The sequence below is a fragment of the Callionymus lyra genome, chromosome 5 (assembly GCF_982586985.1).
Source record: "Callionymus lyra chromosome 5, fCalLyr1.hap1.1, whole genome shotgun sequence".
In the NCBI taxonomy this organism is placed as follows: domain Eukaryota; kingdom Metazoa; phylum Chordata; class Actinopteri; order Syngnathiformes; family Callionymidae; genus Callionymus; species Callionymus lyra.
Window position 1 is genome coordinate 14,465,774 of NC_141822.1, and position 19,288 is coordinate 14,485,061.

At 35.8% G+C, this 19,288-nt stretch overlaps 1 protein-coding gene across 2 annotated transcripts; it reads right to left on the reverse strand.

Annotated features, from left to right (window-relative positions):
* gsna (gelsolin a) lies at positions 1-19,148 on the reverse strand. 2 transcript variants are annotated; one of them, XM_087791066.1, is made up of 17 exons: positions 19,003-19,148; positions 12,058-12,254; positions 10,901-11,055; positions 9,846-10,007; positions 9,637-9,786; positions 9,479-9,568; positions 7,481-7,613; positions 7,115-7,419; positions 5,861-5,994; positions 5,660-5,750; positions 5,498-5,524; positions 3,335-3,505; positions 3,090-3,264; positions 1,786-1,907; positions 1,635-1,712; positions 1,504-1,564; positions 1-545 (listed from the first exon to the last, which is right to left on the reverse strand). In XM_087791066.1, exons 2-17 carry the CDS (start codon positions 12,251-12,253, stop codon positions 376-378), a joined length of 2,220 nt encoding a protein of 739 aa, XP_087647192.1. In that variant the 5' UTR covers position 12,254; positions 19,003-19,148; the 3' UTR covers positions 1-375. The 2 variants fall into 2 exon arrangements, with proteins under 2 accessions (XP_087647192.1, XP_087647193.1); XM_087791067.1 differs by lacking the exon at positions 5,498-5,524.
* Between the last annotated feature and the right edge of the window lie 140 nt (positions 19,149-19,288).

The window sequence follows — 19,288 nt, forward strand, 5'->3', positions numbered from 1 at the left end:
TGGTTTTTGTCTGATTTATTCATTTTAAGGGTAACAAAGGTGGAAGTGAAGCAGCAAAGGCAGGTTTCCTGGGCGAGCAGCAGCGACTCTGGGGCGTTTGACTTTGAAAATAAATAAAAATAATGAACCTTTTAAAAAAAAAAAAAGTTTTTAAAGTACCATTAAAAAAAAAAGCATGTTTTGAAGGTTGATTTAAAAAAAAAAATGACGATACGAAACGATTGATTCACTAGTCAACAGGTCTGGTTTGTGTGTATGAACTTGATTGCTATCGGACGTTGCAAAAAGGCAGCTTGTGGCAGACAGAACTGAAGAGTCTCAAGAGGGTTCGGAGCAGGATCAGGATCAGGACGGCGAGAGTCCGAAAGAAGAAGCTCACAAGGCCAGCTCAGCCATGGCTCGCTCCAGAGGATCGCTGGTCCAGTACTCGTGGTCCCAGCCGAGGAACCAGCCGGTGAAGGTGGGCGGCTCGAAGCTCTGCTTGATCTTCACGATGGGGGTTCGCTTGTCTCTGTTAGCCGGGTCGGTCTCGATGTACCGGACCGCTGGAGGAGAGACGGAGAGTTGGTACCAGCGCTCGTGTGTTGGCGAGACAGTTGTTACTTCATGTATTTATAGATGCTTGTGTGGATGGATGTGTTATTGCTGCTTTTCAATACTATATTAATTTGAGTATTTCTATCCTATTATTATTCATTAATCATTCATTAATTTACATTTATTATTTAAAATTATATTCTCATTTACTTATTCTAAATAGTTCCTGTTTTTGTCTTACTGTTCCTTAATTTACCTTTATCTTTAGATTTATTTTTATATTTACATAATTTTAGATAAACACTTTTTTTCAATATTTTTTTTTCTGTATATATTTGAGTACTTCTATCCTATTATCATTATTGATTAATTATAACCTAATTTACGTTTATTTTTAAATTTTGATTAACTTAATTCTACATTTGTTTTGTTAAATGTTAATTATTTTACCTTTAGATTTAATTTTTGATTCGCTTAATTCTCGATTCACATTTTTTTTTCAATAATATTTTTCTGAATTTATTTGCCTATTTTTTTTTATTATTACTAATCTTTTACTTTTTGTTAATTGCCTTTTTATTTACTTGATTCTAAATAAAACACTTTCTATTTATTTTAACCATTTTCATCTTTTTATTTATTATTTACTAAGATTTTTAGACGTTATTTTATTAACTTTTGATTAACTTAAATTCTAAACAAAACTGTAAGTTATTCAGTCTTTATTTATTTGAGTAATTTCATCCTTCTTTTTTATTGGCTTAATTATTTTCATCAATATTATTTCTGTATTTAAAAAAAAAAAAGATTTAATAACTAGAATGAGGTAGAATTATTTTGGTAAGATTGACTGAATTTCAAACAATACTAGTAGAGTAAGAGTTGCTCTCAAATAAAATAAAGTTTTATTTATTGCTAATATTTGTTTAGTAAACGTATAAAAACGAATCTAACACATAGACTTACCAGACGCCATAGCTTCAGTCTTCTCCTCCTCCTGAGCCTCGTTTCCAATCCAGACAAACACCTACAACATGATTCGTGTGTTACTCGTGTGTCTTTGTTCTCGATCATTCTTACAATAAAATCTTCCGTACCTGATCCCAGGTGTCCAGGATCATGACGTCATCAGTGGCCAGGTCCTCCTGGGTCATCTCTCCGGGCACCTCCTCGATCTTTGAGGATCAACACAGGTCAGTGATGGGGAGAAACTAAATAATGATTTTAAAAATTGAAACGATGGCTCACGATGAAGTTCCCGGTCTTGTTGGAGCAGGCGAAGAGTCGTGGAGGGTGAGCGTCCATCTTGTCCTTGAGTCTGGTTGAAGTCCGGTATGCAGTCTTTCCTCCCAGAGCGGACCAGAACTCGTCTGAAGAACACACAGAAAACCGGTGAGTGAACCTTGAACACCTTGAACTTGCTGCTTGATGACTTAAATCGTGTCGTGGTAACTTTGGTTGTGTATCGGCAAGAATGTCACGATACGATACAGGCAGAACGATACGATATATTGCGATACTGTAGTTACAAGAATATAGTTGTAGTATTGTCAAGTACTTGACTCTGGTGTTGCAGAATTTACAGACCACATGACTCTTGACGAAGTCGTAACTGCTTTCATTTGTTTTAATACCAAAATATGTCCAAACATCAGCTTTAAAAGCTGCTGGAGTCGACTGGATCCTCTCGTCCTCAGTTATTGCAGGATTTCATTGTTCGTTGAGCTGTAGAGTACATAATGACTGCTGCCATCTAGCGACAGGAAGTTTAATTGCAACACAAAAATTAACAAACATTTATATTTGCATGTTAATTGTGAATTTAGAGTAAAATTAATCATATTTTATACACACTTATTTAAGTATATAACAAATATTACACTTTTGTAGCATTGGAAATATAAAGAAAGAAATTTGAAATGCAAACAAATCAAAAAAATAAATTGTATTATTAATTTTATTTTTAAAATATAAATACGGTAAAAAAAACATCGCAATATTTGAGTGTATTAATTTATAAATGTACATATAAATAAATAAAATTAATTTATATATGTATAAACTAATTAATCAGCGGAAAAAAATAGATGATAAAAATAATATTGGAACTTAAAATATTGGTTTAAAAAACCCAATATTTAAATAAAAAATAAAAGCTAAAAAAAAAGTTTTTTCTTAAGTAATTATCCATTAACCTATGATTTTCCTACTCAAGTACGAAAAAGTAACATCTAAATTTATTTTTTCTTCAATGCCAATTTAAGGCTCCATGTTTCTCACCCCTGACCTTCAAACAAAGTCAAAAGAAAACAAATGATCTGAAGTGACTCAAGTATCTGCTGGTTGATGTAAAATGGATGCGACGTTGAACTTCGTTCGTTCTAAGAAGCTGTTTATAAAATATCAAGCCGTCATGTTTCAGCCCCTGAGGTGTTTTTCTAAAAAGTGCCGGCGTTGAACCAACATCTGAGCGTCGATGAAACATTCATCAGCCTTCAAAGCTCACGGAGATATTTAGTCAATATCAGATAATGACGAGCTGGTCTCCTCACCTGTCTCGCTTCCTTCTGCCAGCTCGGAGGGCGACACCCCCAGGACGCCGCACAGCTGCTGCACCCCCTGCTTCTCCGTGTCGCTGGCTCCCACCCCCGTCCACTGGCTGGCGCCGTCGGGGGTCACCAGGACGAAGGCGTCGTTGGAGTTGAGGTTGGAGGCCGCGGGGTCCACCTGGAGAGCGAGGTGTGTTTTTACGACCGGTGCTTCTCACCTCCGGGTGTGACGGACGCGAGGGTCTTACCTCCACGGCTCGGGTGTGTCCCGCGGAGTTGGAGCGAACCTGGAAGAGTCGCGTCTCGCCGGGCGACGACTGACCTCCATCTCTGGACGTGCCCCCCTTGTACACGATCATGGGCTGACCCCCGAACAGACTCATCAGGTGGGCCGGCTCTTTACCTTGCACCACTCGCACCTGACGCACAAACATACAATTACATTTATTTATATTCATGATGTCAGTGGTTTGACGACTCAGTGCGACACTTCAACTCTCAAGAACAGTCGGTTTTGTCCGTGTTGTGCAACATAATTAGTTTGACAAATACATTGATTCACCGTCATGTCTTGATTTTATTTGATGATACTGTATCGATTTTTTGTTCTCTTTTTTAATTTTTTTAAAAGAATTATATAAAATAAAACGATTCAAAATTATTATTTTTTGATTAAAAAAAGCATATAATCATAACTTTTATTCATTTCTATGTTGCAATTAAACCACTGCCGCAGTTAATAAAGTCAATCTAATCTAATCTAAATAGTAACAAAGTAAACGATGACTGAGGACAAGAGGACACTCCAGAGTTGACTCCAGCAGCTTTTAAAGCTGATGTTTTGGTTTCAAAACCAATGAAAGCAGTTACTTTTTAATATTTTGTTACCAATTTTACAAATGTTTAATATTTGTTATATATTTTAATAAAGTGTGTATAAAATATGATTAATTTTACTTTACAATTAACATGCACATATTCACACTGTTTGTAAATCTTTGTGTTGCAATTAAACTTCCAGTCGCTAGATAGAAGCAGTCATTATGTCCTCCATGGCTAAACGAACAATGAAATCCTACAATGACTAAGGATGAGAGGATACAGTCGACTCAAGCAGCTTTTAAAGCTGATGTTTGGACATACTGTAGTTTCAAAACAAATGAAAGCAGTTACGACTTCATCAAGAGTCACATGGTCTGTTAATACTGCAACACCGGAGTCAAGTACTTAACAATACTACAAATATTTGTTACTACAGTACTTAATCCTACATATAACCAATATCTCTGAAGAGAAAGTAGAAGGAGTATTAAAATGGTTTAAATTGAATTTAAAAAGGCTTTTTTTAAAAACTTTTTATGAGGTTCTAGTTAACAAAAGTAGCCGAAATTCTGGAAATCACCCTGATTTGATGTTTTAAGATTGTTTTGAATCAAAATTGTACTCTAGTATTTCAGGCGTACACACGAAAACACGTTTAGCACAAACGTTTCGATACAAATCAATGCACTTCCAGTTCATACCACTAGATGGCAGCAGAGAAACCGACTGTTACAATCCATTCAAAATAAACGGGGTGCAGGTTAAACCTGAAACATGCGGCATGAAGTTAAGTTTCTGGTGGAGACGGTACGTCCAGAGACATTTTGGGGGAATCATGCTCAAGAAGACATTAAAAAAATGATGAAGTTGGCAAAGAACTATTCTTATTGTAAGAATTATAATGTTGGTAAAATTGAATAAAAAAAGAAATCAAATAAAATCAAAATAAAGAAATATATTATAGGCCAAAAAGCAAAACCCTTAACTTATATCATATCATGTATCATTATAATATAACGAAAATATTATATAACAAAAATCATTATAAATGAAGCACATTTATGTACTTGCGAGTAGTTTGATATTGATTTAATAACCAACTAATACATCTATACATTTTTATATCTTTCACTCAAAACCATTTTATCTTTGACTGAAAAACCTGAACGTTGTTGTGAACGATAAATTATTTGTTTTGTAAGTAAGTAATTTACATCTGTACAGCGCTTTTCCAGAACAGGGTCACAAAACACTTAAACATTCAAAACAATACTCAATAAAATATATAATTAAAAGATCAAGATAACACCGAGACCAACACAGGAGTCTCAGAAAATTAAGGAACAGAATACTGACATTGTTAAGTCAAATATGAAGAAAAAAATGATTAATGGAACAAACACAGGTGCATGCTGGGACTTGCAAACGTGGACAGAGGAGTGAATCATGACAAAGACGGAGAGAAATAAAGAAACTGGAGCGAGCACTGGTCATCAAGCAGATGGAAAGATCTAAACATGTGACGTGGTTTCATCACTAATGTGAGATCTTTGCTTGTGTTCAGTGGAGCTACTGTGACTGGAGAGTACCTGAGTGGTTATAGGAGCACCGACAACCTGAGCAGGAGGAAGCACATTGAAGGAAAGAGGGGACAGTCAGCCAGGATGGAGGGAGATGAGCGACATGGATTTAAGATGGAAATGAAAGGAGGAAAAAAAAAAGGATGGAAACATCAGTGGATGCATTTGTACCTGGACTGGACCGCCGCCCAGCTCCTCGTCCAGCTGAGCTCCCAGGATGGCACTCGCTCCGATTTCATCCTGACTGGAGTCTGACCCCTGCCTGTGAGAGCACGGCAACAGTTACACAACTGTGTCGTCCAGTCGCACACAGATGCTTCTTCTCTGATGACGTTCTCTCATGTCATGCAGAAGCTGCTGGTGTTCACTCACCACATGTAGATGATGTGTCCTCGTCGTCCTCCGTGACTGTAGTTGTACAGGATGATGTAACTGTCGCCTCCGTAGAACTGACCGTACGTGGACGGATCCACCGGAACCTTGTCTGCTCCCTCGATGCGCCAGATCTGACCGTGGTACATAGAGCGAGAGAATGAGTACAAGTATGTTTATAGAGTATAAGTATAGGGCATAAAGTATAAATATATGTTTAATTAATATAACAATGGAGAATAAAAATAGAGATTAACTATCAAGTATGAGTAAGAGTATAAAGTATTAAGTACATTTATACGTATATATGTTTTACTATAGAGTATGACTGTAATTATAGAGTATAAGTATAAAGTATATGCTTAAGTATTAAGTATTACTATAAGCTTGGGGCATAATTACAAGTCAAGGTATAGAATATTTGTGCATTTATAAGTATAGAATATAGAGTAAATGTATAAGTAAAGAGTATTATGTATATGGAGCATTAGTATTGAGTATTTGTATAAGAATGAGTTTGGAGTATAAGTATAGAGTATATGCATAAGTGTATTTGTATAGATTTTTAAGTATTTAATTTATATAGTTTATCATTTTAAGTAAAGAGAAGATGTATATAGTTAGAAGTACAGGTATAATTGTTCCTTAAAGTATAGAGTATACGTATAGAGTATTCCTTAAAGAATAGAGTATAAGTATAGAGTGTTCCTTAAAGAATAGAGTATGAGTATAAAGTATATGTAAAAGTATAGAGTATAAGAATAGAGTATAAGTATAGAGTATATGTAAAAGTATAGAGTATAAGTAAAAAGTGTATGTAAAAGTATAGAGTATAAGAATAGAGTATAAGTTTAGAGTATATGTGAAAGTATAGAGTATAAGAATAGAGTATACGTTTAGAGTATAAGTATAGACTCTATACTTATACTCTATACTTGTACTCTATACTATAGTGTATTAGTATAGAGTGTATGTAAAAGTGTAGAGTACAAGAATAGAGTATAAGTTTAGAGTATAAGTGAAAATATAGAGTATAAGAATAGAGTATACATTTAGAGTATAAGTATAGAGTATAAATAAAAACTATAGAATTAAGTATAGAGTATAAGTATAGAGTATAAGTACAGAGTATATGTATAAGTTTAGAGTATAAGTATAGAGTATAGAGTACGAGTATACTAAAGTATTCAGTGCTGTCTTGTACAAACACCTCACAGGGTTCTGGTCGACTGGTGGACTCTATGCTTCTCTGACCTGCTTCTCTCCGCTGCCGTCGTCCACCATGCCGTGCTGAGCAGCCATGGCTGCCGAGTCGTGCAGGCTGGCGGCGTCGAAGTCCACCTTCTCGATCTTGGCGATGCTGTTGGCGATGTAGGCCAAGCCCAGACCCACCGTCTGGTCCTTGTCCCGCCAGTTCTTGAAGAACTGCTTGAAGAGCGGGGTCTCGCCCATCTCCGGCAGGATCTGGACCTGCGTGTGCTTGGGGTACCCCATCTTCTTGATGAACTCGTCGGCCGCCTTCATCGCCGCCTTACGCTCGTCCATGTTGGCGTCCTTGCCTTGAGTTTGGAGGTTCATGATGTCACTTCACTGACCCGACTGCTCAGGACCTGCACCCACCTTTCCACACAAAGATCTTTCCATCAGAGCCGTGGTCCAGGATGAAGCAGTCGCCGGACTCCAGGGCGCTCTGGGCGAACGGGTTTTCTTCTGCCACCAGAGCGATGCTCATCCCACCAGTGGCGTTAGAAACCTGCAGAGGAAACACTTGTTGTTACTTCATTACTAAGGTAGTATTCAAAGTTACAGAATATTAGATTTTGATGGTGATATGGATTTAGTATTTAGTTATTATAGAGTATTAAGTATATGTATAGAGTATTTGTATAGATAAAGGTATTCGTATACCGTAAGTATAAGTATGGAGCATGACTTTGGAGTATAAGTATAGAGTTTGGAGTATAAGTACAGGTATATAATTTATGTACAAGTATCAAATATAAGTATAATGTAAGTATGGAGCATGGAGTATAAGTATAGAGTTTGGAGTATACGTATAGGTATATCATTTATGTACATGTATCAAATATAAGTATAATGTAAGTATGGAGCATGGAGTATAAGTATAGAGTTTGGAGTATAAGTACAGGTATATAATTTATGTACAAGTATCAAATATAAGTATAATGTAAGTATGGAGCATGGAGTATAAGTATAGAGTTTGGAGTATACGTATAGGTATATCATTTATGTACATGTATCAAATATAAGTATAATGTAAGTATGGAGCATGGAGTATAAGTATAGAGTTTGGAGTATAAGTACAGGTATATAATTTATGTACATGTATCAAATATAAGTTTAATGTAAGTATGGAGCATGGAGTATAAGTATAGAGTTTGGAGTATAAGTACAGGTATATCATTTATGTACAAGTATAAAATATAAGTATACGTATGGAGCATGGAGTATAAGTTTAGAGTTTGGAGTATAAGTATAGGTATATCATTTATGTGTATAGTTTATGTAAAAGTATAAAATATATGTGAAAGCATAAGTATAGAGTTTGGAGTATAAGTTTATTATTTCTCTATAAGTACAAGTATAGAGTATATGTGTAAGTAAAATTATGGAGTATTTGTAAAAGTATAGAGTTATTGAGTATAAAGTAGTATTATGTAGTAGAATAATGTTGAAACGAAATTATGCTAATTAAATGTTCTCACTTAAAAAAATGGAATATTTTCAAAATAAATATATTTTTTTAAACATGGAGCTTGACATTATAACTACAATCATTATACATTTTCTTTTTCAGTCTTTTTTTTTAAATTCCTACCAAAATAGTAGCGATGGTCCGATCATAAAGAAGTGTCATTATTTTCAAAGTCCACTAGGTGGCGGCATCTGCACTATTTTACTTTTGTTTTGTTCTAATGACAATCATCACATCGTTTTTAAACTGATGGCGCCACCTACTGACCTCTAAACAACATGACACTGTTTCATGAAGCTTCATCAGACCATCACTACATAAAAGTACAGAGCTACTTGATCGAACTTTCAGCCAATCATGCGATGTTTCGACGATCACGTGACGATGTAAAATCACATGATCAACTATCAAGTTTAGTATTGAATTTAAAAGGTTAGAAATTAAATAAAAAAATATTGAATTTAGAAAAATATTTATTACTGATTGAAATTAGAATAACAAACTCTATGTGCAATTCAAATTAAATCATTAAAAAATAGAAAACAAGGAATTCAATTCTTCAAAAAATTATAATTCAATAAAAAAAATACACATATATATATATATATATTTCAATAAATACATTTAAAAAATATATGAAATTCAACCATTTAATTCTATGATGGCACTGATTTACTTATGTTAAGAACTAGAAAAAAAGGAAACTTAATAATACAAAATTAATATTAATAATAACAAAATTCTTAAATCATATAAATTCTTTGATTAATTGTATTGTGTAATGAGCTCCTTGGAGGAGGTATTTACTGTCTCGATGCTTTTCTAGTTTTTAAGAAAAAAAATATTTCTCGTTATACTTAAATAGGTTTTAAACGATTTACTTTGATAAAAATCATGTTCACCTTGTAAAGTTTCGCTCTCTTCCTGTTTGCAGCGTCTGCCTTGATGTCGTCCGAGGACCCGGCGGGCAGGTCGGGTTTCTCACCCAAGACCTGAGAAGAGCAAGAGCGTGAGTCAAGGACACTTAAGAACGTGAAGCATCTTCTCAAACCAGTCCCACCTCGCTCATCTTCTCCCGCTCCGACCCTTCCTCGCAGACGTGGACCCGGGCTCGCCCGCTGCGCTCGTTGTCCCGGATGCCCTTGGCCACCTGCGTGGCCTTCAGCTTCTCGAAGCGGTTGCTCTGGGATCCGCACCACTGGTGGATCTCCTGTGAGGACCAGAGTCAGTGACCCCCTCGCCTCCTCAGAACATCTGCCTCTGACTCACGTTCCCCAGGTCCAGGATGAAACAGTCTCCCTGGTTGAAGCTGTCCCAGCTCACCGGCACCTCTGTGGCGCGGACCGAGCGGCGACCTTTGACCTGCAGCAGCCTCTGCATCACCACCTCGTTGGTGACCACGTGCTTGAAGCCGGAGGCCACGCCCCCTTTCTGTCCGGCAGAAGCATGGTCATGTGAGTTATTTGAGTGTAAAACTATTAAGTGTACTTGATACTAATACTTTCATTTTACATTTGTATACTGAGTGTATTTTGTATTTTTACTTATTATACTTCAAACAAGGTCTCAAGATATATTTTGAGGGATAGAGTTGGAAAAAGCAATATTCAGTTCATCAAGAGAAAAATGTAGCACTAGTGAGTGTAAAAAAAAAAAAGTATTCATGAAGTAATCGACATTCAATTGTATAGTTAATAACTGTGTAATACTTCATTATGTGCACTGGCTGAAAAGTTTGTTTGAGTAGCTCGGTACTCGATTAGTATTGTCTGGTGACATTTTGTGTATTTTTTTAAATTATTTTATTTGCTGATAATTGATAAATCATTAAGATCATTCTATTCATTTATAAATCAAGTTATATTACGACTAATATAAATAAATAAAAAAACATTTGAAAAACAAAAAAAATGGTTGGTCATTTAAAAAAACTCATCTTTTATCCAACTTTTATATTCATTTTATTTGCTATTATCATTTTATCTTTGTGTTTTAAACTGATTTTATTTTGTGCTATATTTTATGAACTGCTGTTGTTTTTACAGTGCTGTATAAATACATCTGAGTTGAGAGAATAGTGACCAAAAAATAAATAAATGTGCTGAAATGATCCCTATTTATCACCTGTTAAATGTGGTATAAATAATCCTTTTCAAATTTTAATGGGGGTCTTCTGTCCCCCCTTTTCTCCCTTTACTAAAAAATACCTTTCTATTTAAATTTTTTAGGTCACAAAATCAACACATATAATGTTAATTATTCTGGAACGTTAATTAAACTTATAATTCTAAAACAAACCACATTTAACCGAGTCATGATCCTACCATGTACTTGAGTCCAGACTTGAAGTATCCCAGGAAGGTTTTAGATTCGTAGCCCTGGACCTCGCGGTACTGGATGGGTTTCCCCCCGAGGAAGTCGTCCATTTGGACGGTGAAGATGGCGGCGGAAGCTTTTTCATCCTGACTGCAGAAATCACCTGCAGCAGAGGAACAGAGGAGCCTGTTGTTCTCTGATCTGAAGTGCTGCCTTCTGCCCATGAGCAAATCATGTTGTTACAGCGTCTCTTTTAATCCTTTCCCCCGTCAAACTCACATTAGGAGCAACGAGATAATGATTATCTCGTGGAGAAACGACTGAAGTAAACAAGTTGAGAGCGAGAAACATGTTTCATGGCTTTTCTATTTATATCTATTTATTAAATACCAGTCGAGCACATTTTGTTTCAGATCACGAGATAAGACAATTAGAACTAATCTACTTTTATTTGTATAAAACATCATTCAGCAGTTTCATCTTGATGTCTTTCACAAATTGTATTTTTTTTTTTTTTCAAGGATTTTTGAGTGGTTCGATTGTGAATTTGTGACATATTTAATTTAATTTAATTTAATTTAATTTAATTTAATTTAATTTAATTTAATTTAATTTAATTTATTTTATTTTTTTATTTTTTTATTTTTTCGTTTCATGTTTACCGTTCTAACTAAATAAAGATATAAAATACAAAGGTTTTAATTTGTTAATCTGACGTCGCTTTGTTCTGCCCGCACTCATAAAAACGTAGATAATATTTGAACAGCTGCAGAATATCATGTAACAGGCTGCAAATGCCCTCTTGGCAGCAATTTTGAACGAAACAAACAAATGATAATCAAACACCCCCAATAAAATTCCTTCAAAATCTATGTTTCTCTTATTAGAAATCTATTTTTATAATTCTTGACTTCCCTAATCTCATTATCTTATCTTAAACACTGGCATCTTTATAGGTAACCATATTAACATTTTTAAAGCTTGTTTTTAGTGAAAATAAATACAAAAATACAGCATTTTGCCTCATATTAATAAGATTTTTCAAGAATATTCAGGTTTTTTTAATATAAATACAGAGACAACACCAGCAGCAGTCGGCGGTGAGATACACACCGACTTGTTCTGAACAAATCAAAGAACTAAGCAACAGTTTAACTTCTCTCACCCAGCCAGAAGTGCAGGTCGTACTGCAGGTTCCCGGAGCGTTGCTTGATGGTGTTGAGGACGAGATAGGAGTCGCCGGTGTAGAATCCGCCGTAGAGGTTCTCAGGAACCGCCACCAGGTCGAAGTTCTCCACCCTCCAAATCTGAAGTCCTGTCGTCTGGCCGGCCCGCTGGAACTCTGCGTGTTGCGCTGCCATCCTGTCGGGGGGGAAACAAAAAGGATTTGCCTTTTACCCTTTAACACTCTTTTTCTTCGCTCCGTTCAGTCGGCGACTGAACTCCCTATTTGTCTGCGGGCTGCTCTGGAAAAACCATAAAGCCGCTCCCCTCCCAGTCATAGATGTCGCCATGGATACGGAGTTGAAGTTTGTGACTATAGTTGGATGTTTGAGCACCAGATGCTGAGTCACGGATCAGGAAGAGGAAGTTGGATTCATAACCGCCTTAGATAGGAAACACAACAATGATGGAGACGCAGAAACAATGAGTCACTACGCAATATTTCAAATGTTACCCTGTTTTTTACACCCGGATACTCTGTTCTGTGGGATAAGCAGAACTTGAGAAGTTCCTCTTGACAATACTGTGTTTCATGATTGGTTAAAACATCGATAAAGAAGATCAGTACTCTTGGTATTGACTGGTGGCTCTTTTTCTACCAACATTTTTATATTGATTTAAAAAGGCTACGAATTAAAACAAGATTTAAATTACAAAATGTGTCGTTAAATTATCGGAGTAATTGTGTTAAATTATAAATGTATTAATCTTTAATTTTATTGTTTAACTAACCCTAACCTTTAAAATATATAAATTATTTAATTCAATTATTCAATAAGAACAAAATCAACATTTCAATATAGAAATTATTTAATTGAATTTAATAATTAAATGCTAAAAAAAACACATTTCAATTTAAGTAGCCACGATGGATTCTATATGGGCTAAAATATGTATTTCTTAATTTTTAAAAATACTCTATGGTGAATACTATTACTTGTACACTAAGAAGTCGATACAATGACAAATAAAAAACAAATAAAAAGCAATAACTTGATCATTGGAAGCGTCATCTGACAAAAACTTTGGAAAAAGAACCAAATATCATTTTTTTCAAAAGTACCTAACAAAGTACCATCAAATACTTTTGTTAACCCATAATAAAAAGCTTCGGAAAATCTGTTTGCAGCTGCAGGATGTGACGCCCTGACATCAACTGCCTGACACTGAAATAATCATACACTCCACATCCTGTAGAGCAGTGGTTCTTAACCTTGTTGGAGGTACCGAACCCCACCAGTTTCATATGCGCATTCACCGAACCCCTCTTTAGTGAAAAATAAAATATGATTTTTTTTTTAATTCAAGACATAGATTCGATCGAACCCAGGTTAAGAACCACTGCTATAGAGTAAACCTTGACTCATTTTTAATATAATTATTTGATTTCATTTGAATTCTCAAAAAGATTGTACTTAAGTTTTAGCTCTTGAAAGTTAGTTCTGAGCAAAAAGATTCTTGTTATCGTTGTGCTTGAACTATGGACATTTTTGAAAGTGTGTATTGGCAACAGAAACTACAGGGACAACCATAGGACAGATGGCAGTATGTTGTGATACTGTAGTAACAAGGATATATTTGTAGTATTGAGTACTTGACTCTGGTGTTGCCGAATTTACAGACCACATGACTCTTAAATGCTTTCATTTGTTTTGACACCAAAATATGTTAAAAAATATGTTAAAAACTGCTGGAGTCGCCTGTATCCTCTTGTCCTCAGTCATCGGTGTGTTCTTGCTGTATTTCCTTGTTCCTTTACGTAATGACTGCTGCCATCTATTAGCTGAAAGTTAATTTGTAACACAAAAATGGACGAAAGTTGCAAATATATTACATGTTAATTATGATGAAAAAAATCAACAATTTTGTTTCATACACTTTAAATTATATACACAAAAGAATAATTACAAAAAAAAGATTTTAAAAGCCCCCAAAAAATAAAGTTTAATAAAAAGAATAATAGTTTGATACAGTGCTTTTGAATATACATTGCGATAATTATGTGTAAAAAAAACCAAAACTTTCTAACAACCCTATTTAGAAGTAGCTTTTTACACTATCTGTTTGTAGCAGTTTCTCTGAGCTCGAAGTGCTGTTGATTGACCCATAGTTTCCTGTTTGCCAAATCAATAATGTCCACTCAAAGGGGGGGTTGTTCATTTTATACAAAGGTCAAACTTCAAGACAACATTTGCCTGAATTTAGCCCTGAAATAATTATAATTTCCACACAAAAACGGGGATTATTTTGCAAAAACACTTCAGATGTACTTTCATTAATATATAAGCAAAATTAAATAGATTATTCACACCACATCACACACTTGAACACAAACTCACAGAGAGACGTCGACTACATCTAAAAGCGTCTGGCGCCGGAGCAAGTGTTTCATGAGTACGTGAGTGTTAACGTTTGAAGAGTTTTCCGAAGGAAGTGAAGAGGGCGGTGATGAAGATATGAACTCAGTCAAGAGATTTCCCACTTTAAAAATGATGAGCTTCTTAAAACATACATACATTTGTGCTGTATTTTAACAACAAATTGGACTTACAACTGTGAGAGGAGTGAAGGGAATATCACAATGGGAAATATGAGAACTTTTGACTCAGTCATTTATACCAGTCCACAACCACCGGGTAGAATATTATTATTTTATTGATTATTATAGTCTGAAATGTGTTTCGTTTGGAAAAAAACAGTAATATTGGCCTGTGAATTTGCAAAAATTTGGCGATACGCTATATCACGATACAGGGACAATAATACTATATATTGCGGTGCTCTAGGAACAACGATATATTGATAGTATTGTCGAGTACTTGACTCTGGTGTTGCAGAATTTACAGACCACATGACTTGTGTCAAACTTAAAACTGCTTTCATTGGTTTTGAAACCAAAATATGTTCAAACATCAGCTTTAAAAGCATCTGGAGTTGACTGTATCCTCTCGTCCTCAGTCATCCCCACAATCTCACAGGATTTCAATGTGAATTTAGCTGCAGGGAGGCCGTAAGTTTAATTGCAACAAAAGAAAATGACCAAATGCTGTGAATATTTGCTACTTTAATTGCAAACCAAAATTACAATCAATACAGTATCATGTGCTCAGTGCTCCTACTGATTCAGCCTCATGCTGAGATGTATTTTCAGAGACTTAACTTTGTTTTTGCAGGTTGTGCTATTTTATTTTTTGCTGATATTATCTGAAGATCAGTCCGTGACAATAATACTGACATTTAACCAGTTGGTAGTGCAAAAAAAGGTCGGGGAATTTTAAGAAAATTAGCTTACGGCGCTGTTTTGCAGTCACGCAGAAAGAAATAAATTCATGAGAAAATGGCTTCATTAAAAGTACTTGGAGCTATTTACGACACAAACACGGCGAGTCAAGTAGAGATTGTGGAAAAACAGCTGGACGAAAAACAAGCCACAAGACTTTCTTTGTGAGCATCAACAACTTACTGAAGTGAAGTTGTGTTCTCAAATTCCCGCCCCCATCAGGGTTCACCCCCCACCCTACCCCTCCCTCCACCCTAAAATCTAAAAAAAAAAATCAGGTGAAGACTTTAAACCATCCTCAACAATTTTAAATAAACAGAATCTATAATATCCACAGGAATGTCAGCTGCACTTTTGTGACTAACTGTTCCCACAAGAACAAGCTCCATTCTTCAGCCCACAGACATGGCAGGAATTTTGGAGGGGGTGGGGGTGGTTTAGGGTGTAAAATTTGGGGTTCCTCTTTCTGCTGTTATGCAACAGCCCGAGCTGCACAATATTCTAAGGATTTTTGTACTTCAATGTTGTTTTTTTCCTGGAGTCAAAATCACATGGAAGTTGTGAACGGAATCTTGAAGATAGATGGTTGAGTTTAAACAGGCAAAGTCACATAGACGAGAAAGAACTTAAAGATATGTATCAAAATACAATTATATGGATATGAATACAGTCATTTATATGGAGTCATTTATTTTCCATTTTTCCTATTTCCCCGTCTGTTCTTTCCATGCTTACGTATTTCATCCTTGTCAAAATATGCTCTTTGGGAATGCAGAAAATGAATTGGATAAACATATTTCCTTGTTCAAATACACATTTCTGGTTGTTTTTATTTCCACTCCATTTAAAGATATTTATTTTTCCTTTCTTTCCCGTCCGTGTCTCTTACCTCATTATGGAACTCCTGGTGTTTTATACAAAATGTGTGTTTGAGCAAGAAAATACATATATCCAATTCATTTTCTACATTTAAAAAAAGCATACATTCGACAAGGAGGAAATATATAAAGAGGTAAAAGAACACTCGTTGGCAATCCACCTTTTGGAAATGCCGTAAATAAATTGAATATACAGTGGGTACAGAAAGTACTCTGATCCCTTTCGATTTTTCACTCTTTGTTTCATTGCAGCCATTCGTTAAAAAAATTTAAGTTGATTTTTTTCCTCATGAATGTTCACTCAGCACCACATCTTGACAGAAAAAAAAAACAGAAAATAAGATTTTTTGGCAAATTTATTAAAAAAGGAAAAGTGAAATATCACTCGGTCAAAAGTATTCAGACCCTTTGCTTTGACACTGATATTTAACTGATGTGTCCATATCTTCTGATCCTGAACATGGCTGGTCTGAGTACTTATGACCATGTGATATTTCATTTTTCCTTTTTGAATAAATCTGCAAAAATGTCTCAATTTCAGTTTTTTTTCCTGTACCTGTTTCCTTATTTATATACACATTTATGTTTGTATTTATTTCCTCTTATCTATACAAATGAGTGTAAATATATCCATCTAAATGTATATACAGTATATATATTCCCTGTCAATGTCTTTATTTCCATTTGCTTTTTAATTATCTAATTATTGCACTTCTGGCATTCCATACCACACTGCTAACTGACTGGACAGGAATAGAAAAACACGTCCCATAAAGGAAAAGCTCAATTCATAGATTTTAAAAAGCTTTTTCTTCACTCGCAACTTTGTCAAAAGTTTTTTCTTACTACCACTACGTTCTTTACCTTGAACCGTAATGATTATTTTTCCACTGAAAAGCATCCTAGCAGCTATTGATGCGTCCTCTCCAGAGAAACACTGATTTAAACCCCCTCTTCTGCACACTCTAAGCTCCACCTTCATACCCAAACAAACCAGGAGTGAGCCTCCAACAATCCCATCCCCCATCCGCTACTAAACCATCTTTTTTGGTCCTTTTTTTTTTTTGTTCTGGCTTCAGGCTGGAGGTGGAACTCGATCATCAGACGACATGCCTGCTCTCATATGACACGTTTTTTTTTCCTTCTCCTTCAGCATATTCAAGTTTATAAACTTTATAAATCTTGTGTTTAAAGGGAGGTTTAGATGACTCACACTCCCAACATGCCACTCTGTGCAGCTGCCCCTCAGCTCGCTCGCGACACATCTGATAACACTCGGCTCTTTAATAACCTCCTGCTCCACCGGTGCACACAAAACACAGGCTTTATGATTTGCTTGTGTTCAGTGAGTGGTAGTTAAGGGAAGTCGAAGGTTTGTTTAGTGGGAGAGTAGACGTCGGACACTTCAGCGCTGCTGTGAAACAGATTAGATTTTTTATTTTCCACCAACTCTGCGGTCGATGCTACATCTAAACTATTAGGTTTCATGGAAAATTCCGATCATCTGTTGTGGTTGAAGAAGTGCTGTTGGCTATTTTTTTTTTAATGTTTTTTTTGTTCGCTGATGGCGTCAGGGCCTGTGCTTGAGACAAGTTAATGTTAAACTATACAATGATACAAAAGCGTCCAATATTTTGAGACAAAGTTAATAAATAAACATCCAAACACATTCAAACACAAGTATTGTGCCAGGAAATGTTCGTATTGTATTAACTGTGTAGTTATTGTACTAAATCAGTTTATAAACTAGTTATTATTCAACGTTATGGTTATTAAATGATCTGTTTACGTGATCCCTCAGTTGATATTTCATTCCTGTTTTTCTTTTTTAAAAGCGACAACATTTAATGTTTTATCAAAGAGTGTGATTGTAAATTGTCTGTAAATGTTGACAATGGGGAAGTGCATTCTAATAAGCATCCAGATTCAGGAACCTTTGAATATTTGGTCACGGATGAAAGATAAAAAGGTTTATGAGTGCTGTTCCTGTTTGTTATAATCTTGTACAAATATTTTCTATTGACACAGGTTCATAAACAAAACTCTTGGAAAGTATTCTAACCTACTTCTTCAAACATTAACATGGACAATAAATGGACATATAACCTTTGCCTCCTAGATGTGGCTCACATGTGAGCGTCACTGGGGGGTTTGTACATCGATGCATGTCCACTATAAATTCAATAATCCCTCTGTTAGCAGCTGAGCCAGCATCTGACACAGCTTCTCCTCTGCTGACACGCATCTGCCACAAAGACTCACATAAACCATGATGTCTTAAACACTCATATCGCAAACACACACACACAGGATGTAACTATTTGCTTCTAAGTCACCATGGCAACCACTGCTATGTGTCATCCGGGGATGACTAAAATAAAGCAGCGTTAGTACCTCAATAGTTTGCAGTATGACAATATGAAATACTTAAAAAAAAACATGTTTAAAAGTCATTTAAATGGTTGAAATTGACACTTCTAGTCTTTAACCAGTGACTCCAAGTCTGTCCATATATGGCTTTAACTGCACTTAAAGGGTCAGGAAGAAAAGTAGAAAAGAAGAAAACTTTATATTTAATATAAAATTATATTTACACTTAAGTTAAAGGGCTGAGAGGACCAGGTTCTTTGTTGTTTGTTGTAAAGTAACGGTTTCCCTGCATCAGACAGATTAAATGGCTGAGCTCAAATCTGTGTTTTTGTTTTTCTCCAAGGACACGAGAACCTACCTGGAGGCCGAGGAGGTCTGGACGTGTCGCTGAAAGAAGGGGTTTTAGGAGGAGGTTGAGATCCTGGAGCGTCGGTTCAGGTCAGAAAGGTTGTCGAGACGAACGGGACAGAAGAGCCGCAGAGCCGCAGATGGCGATCCAGTCCCGGGACACTCCTCGTTAGGACACGCCCACTTCTGCACCGCCTGTCGGGGGAGCGCGACTCACGCGGACGCGCACACGTTCGAGTCGGTCCTATAGAAACAAGTAAATATGTTTGAAGAAAAAATATGACGTGTTTAGTTTC

Coding starts and splice junctions, on each gene's coding strand:
- gsna (XM_087791066.1), bottom strand. CDS start 12,253: ATGGCAGCGCAACACGCAGAGTTCCAGCGGGCCGGCCAGACGACAGGA. Junction 10,008..10,900: donor AGTCTGGACTCAAGTACATG/GTAGGATCATGA, acceptor TCTGCCGGACAG/AAAGGGGGCGTGGCCTCCGG. Junction 7,420..7,480: donor AAAGATCTTTGTGTGGAAAG/GTGGGTGCAGGT, acceptor TCCAAACTCAAG/GCAAGGACGCCAACATGGAC.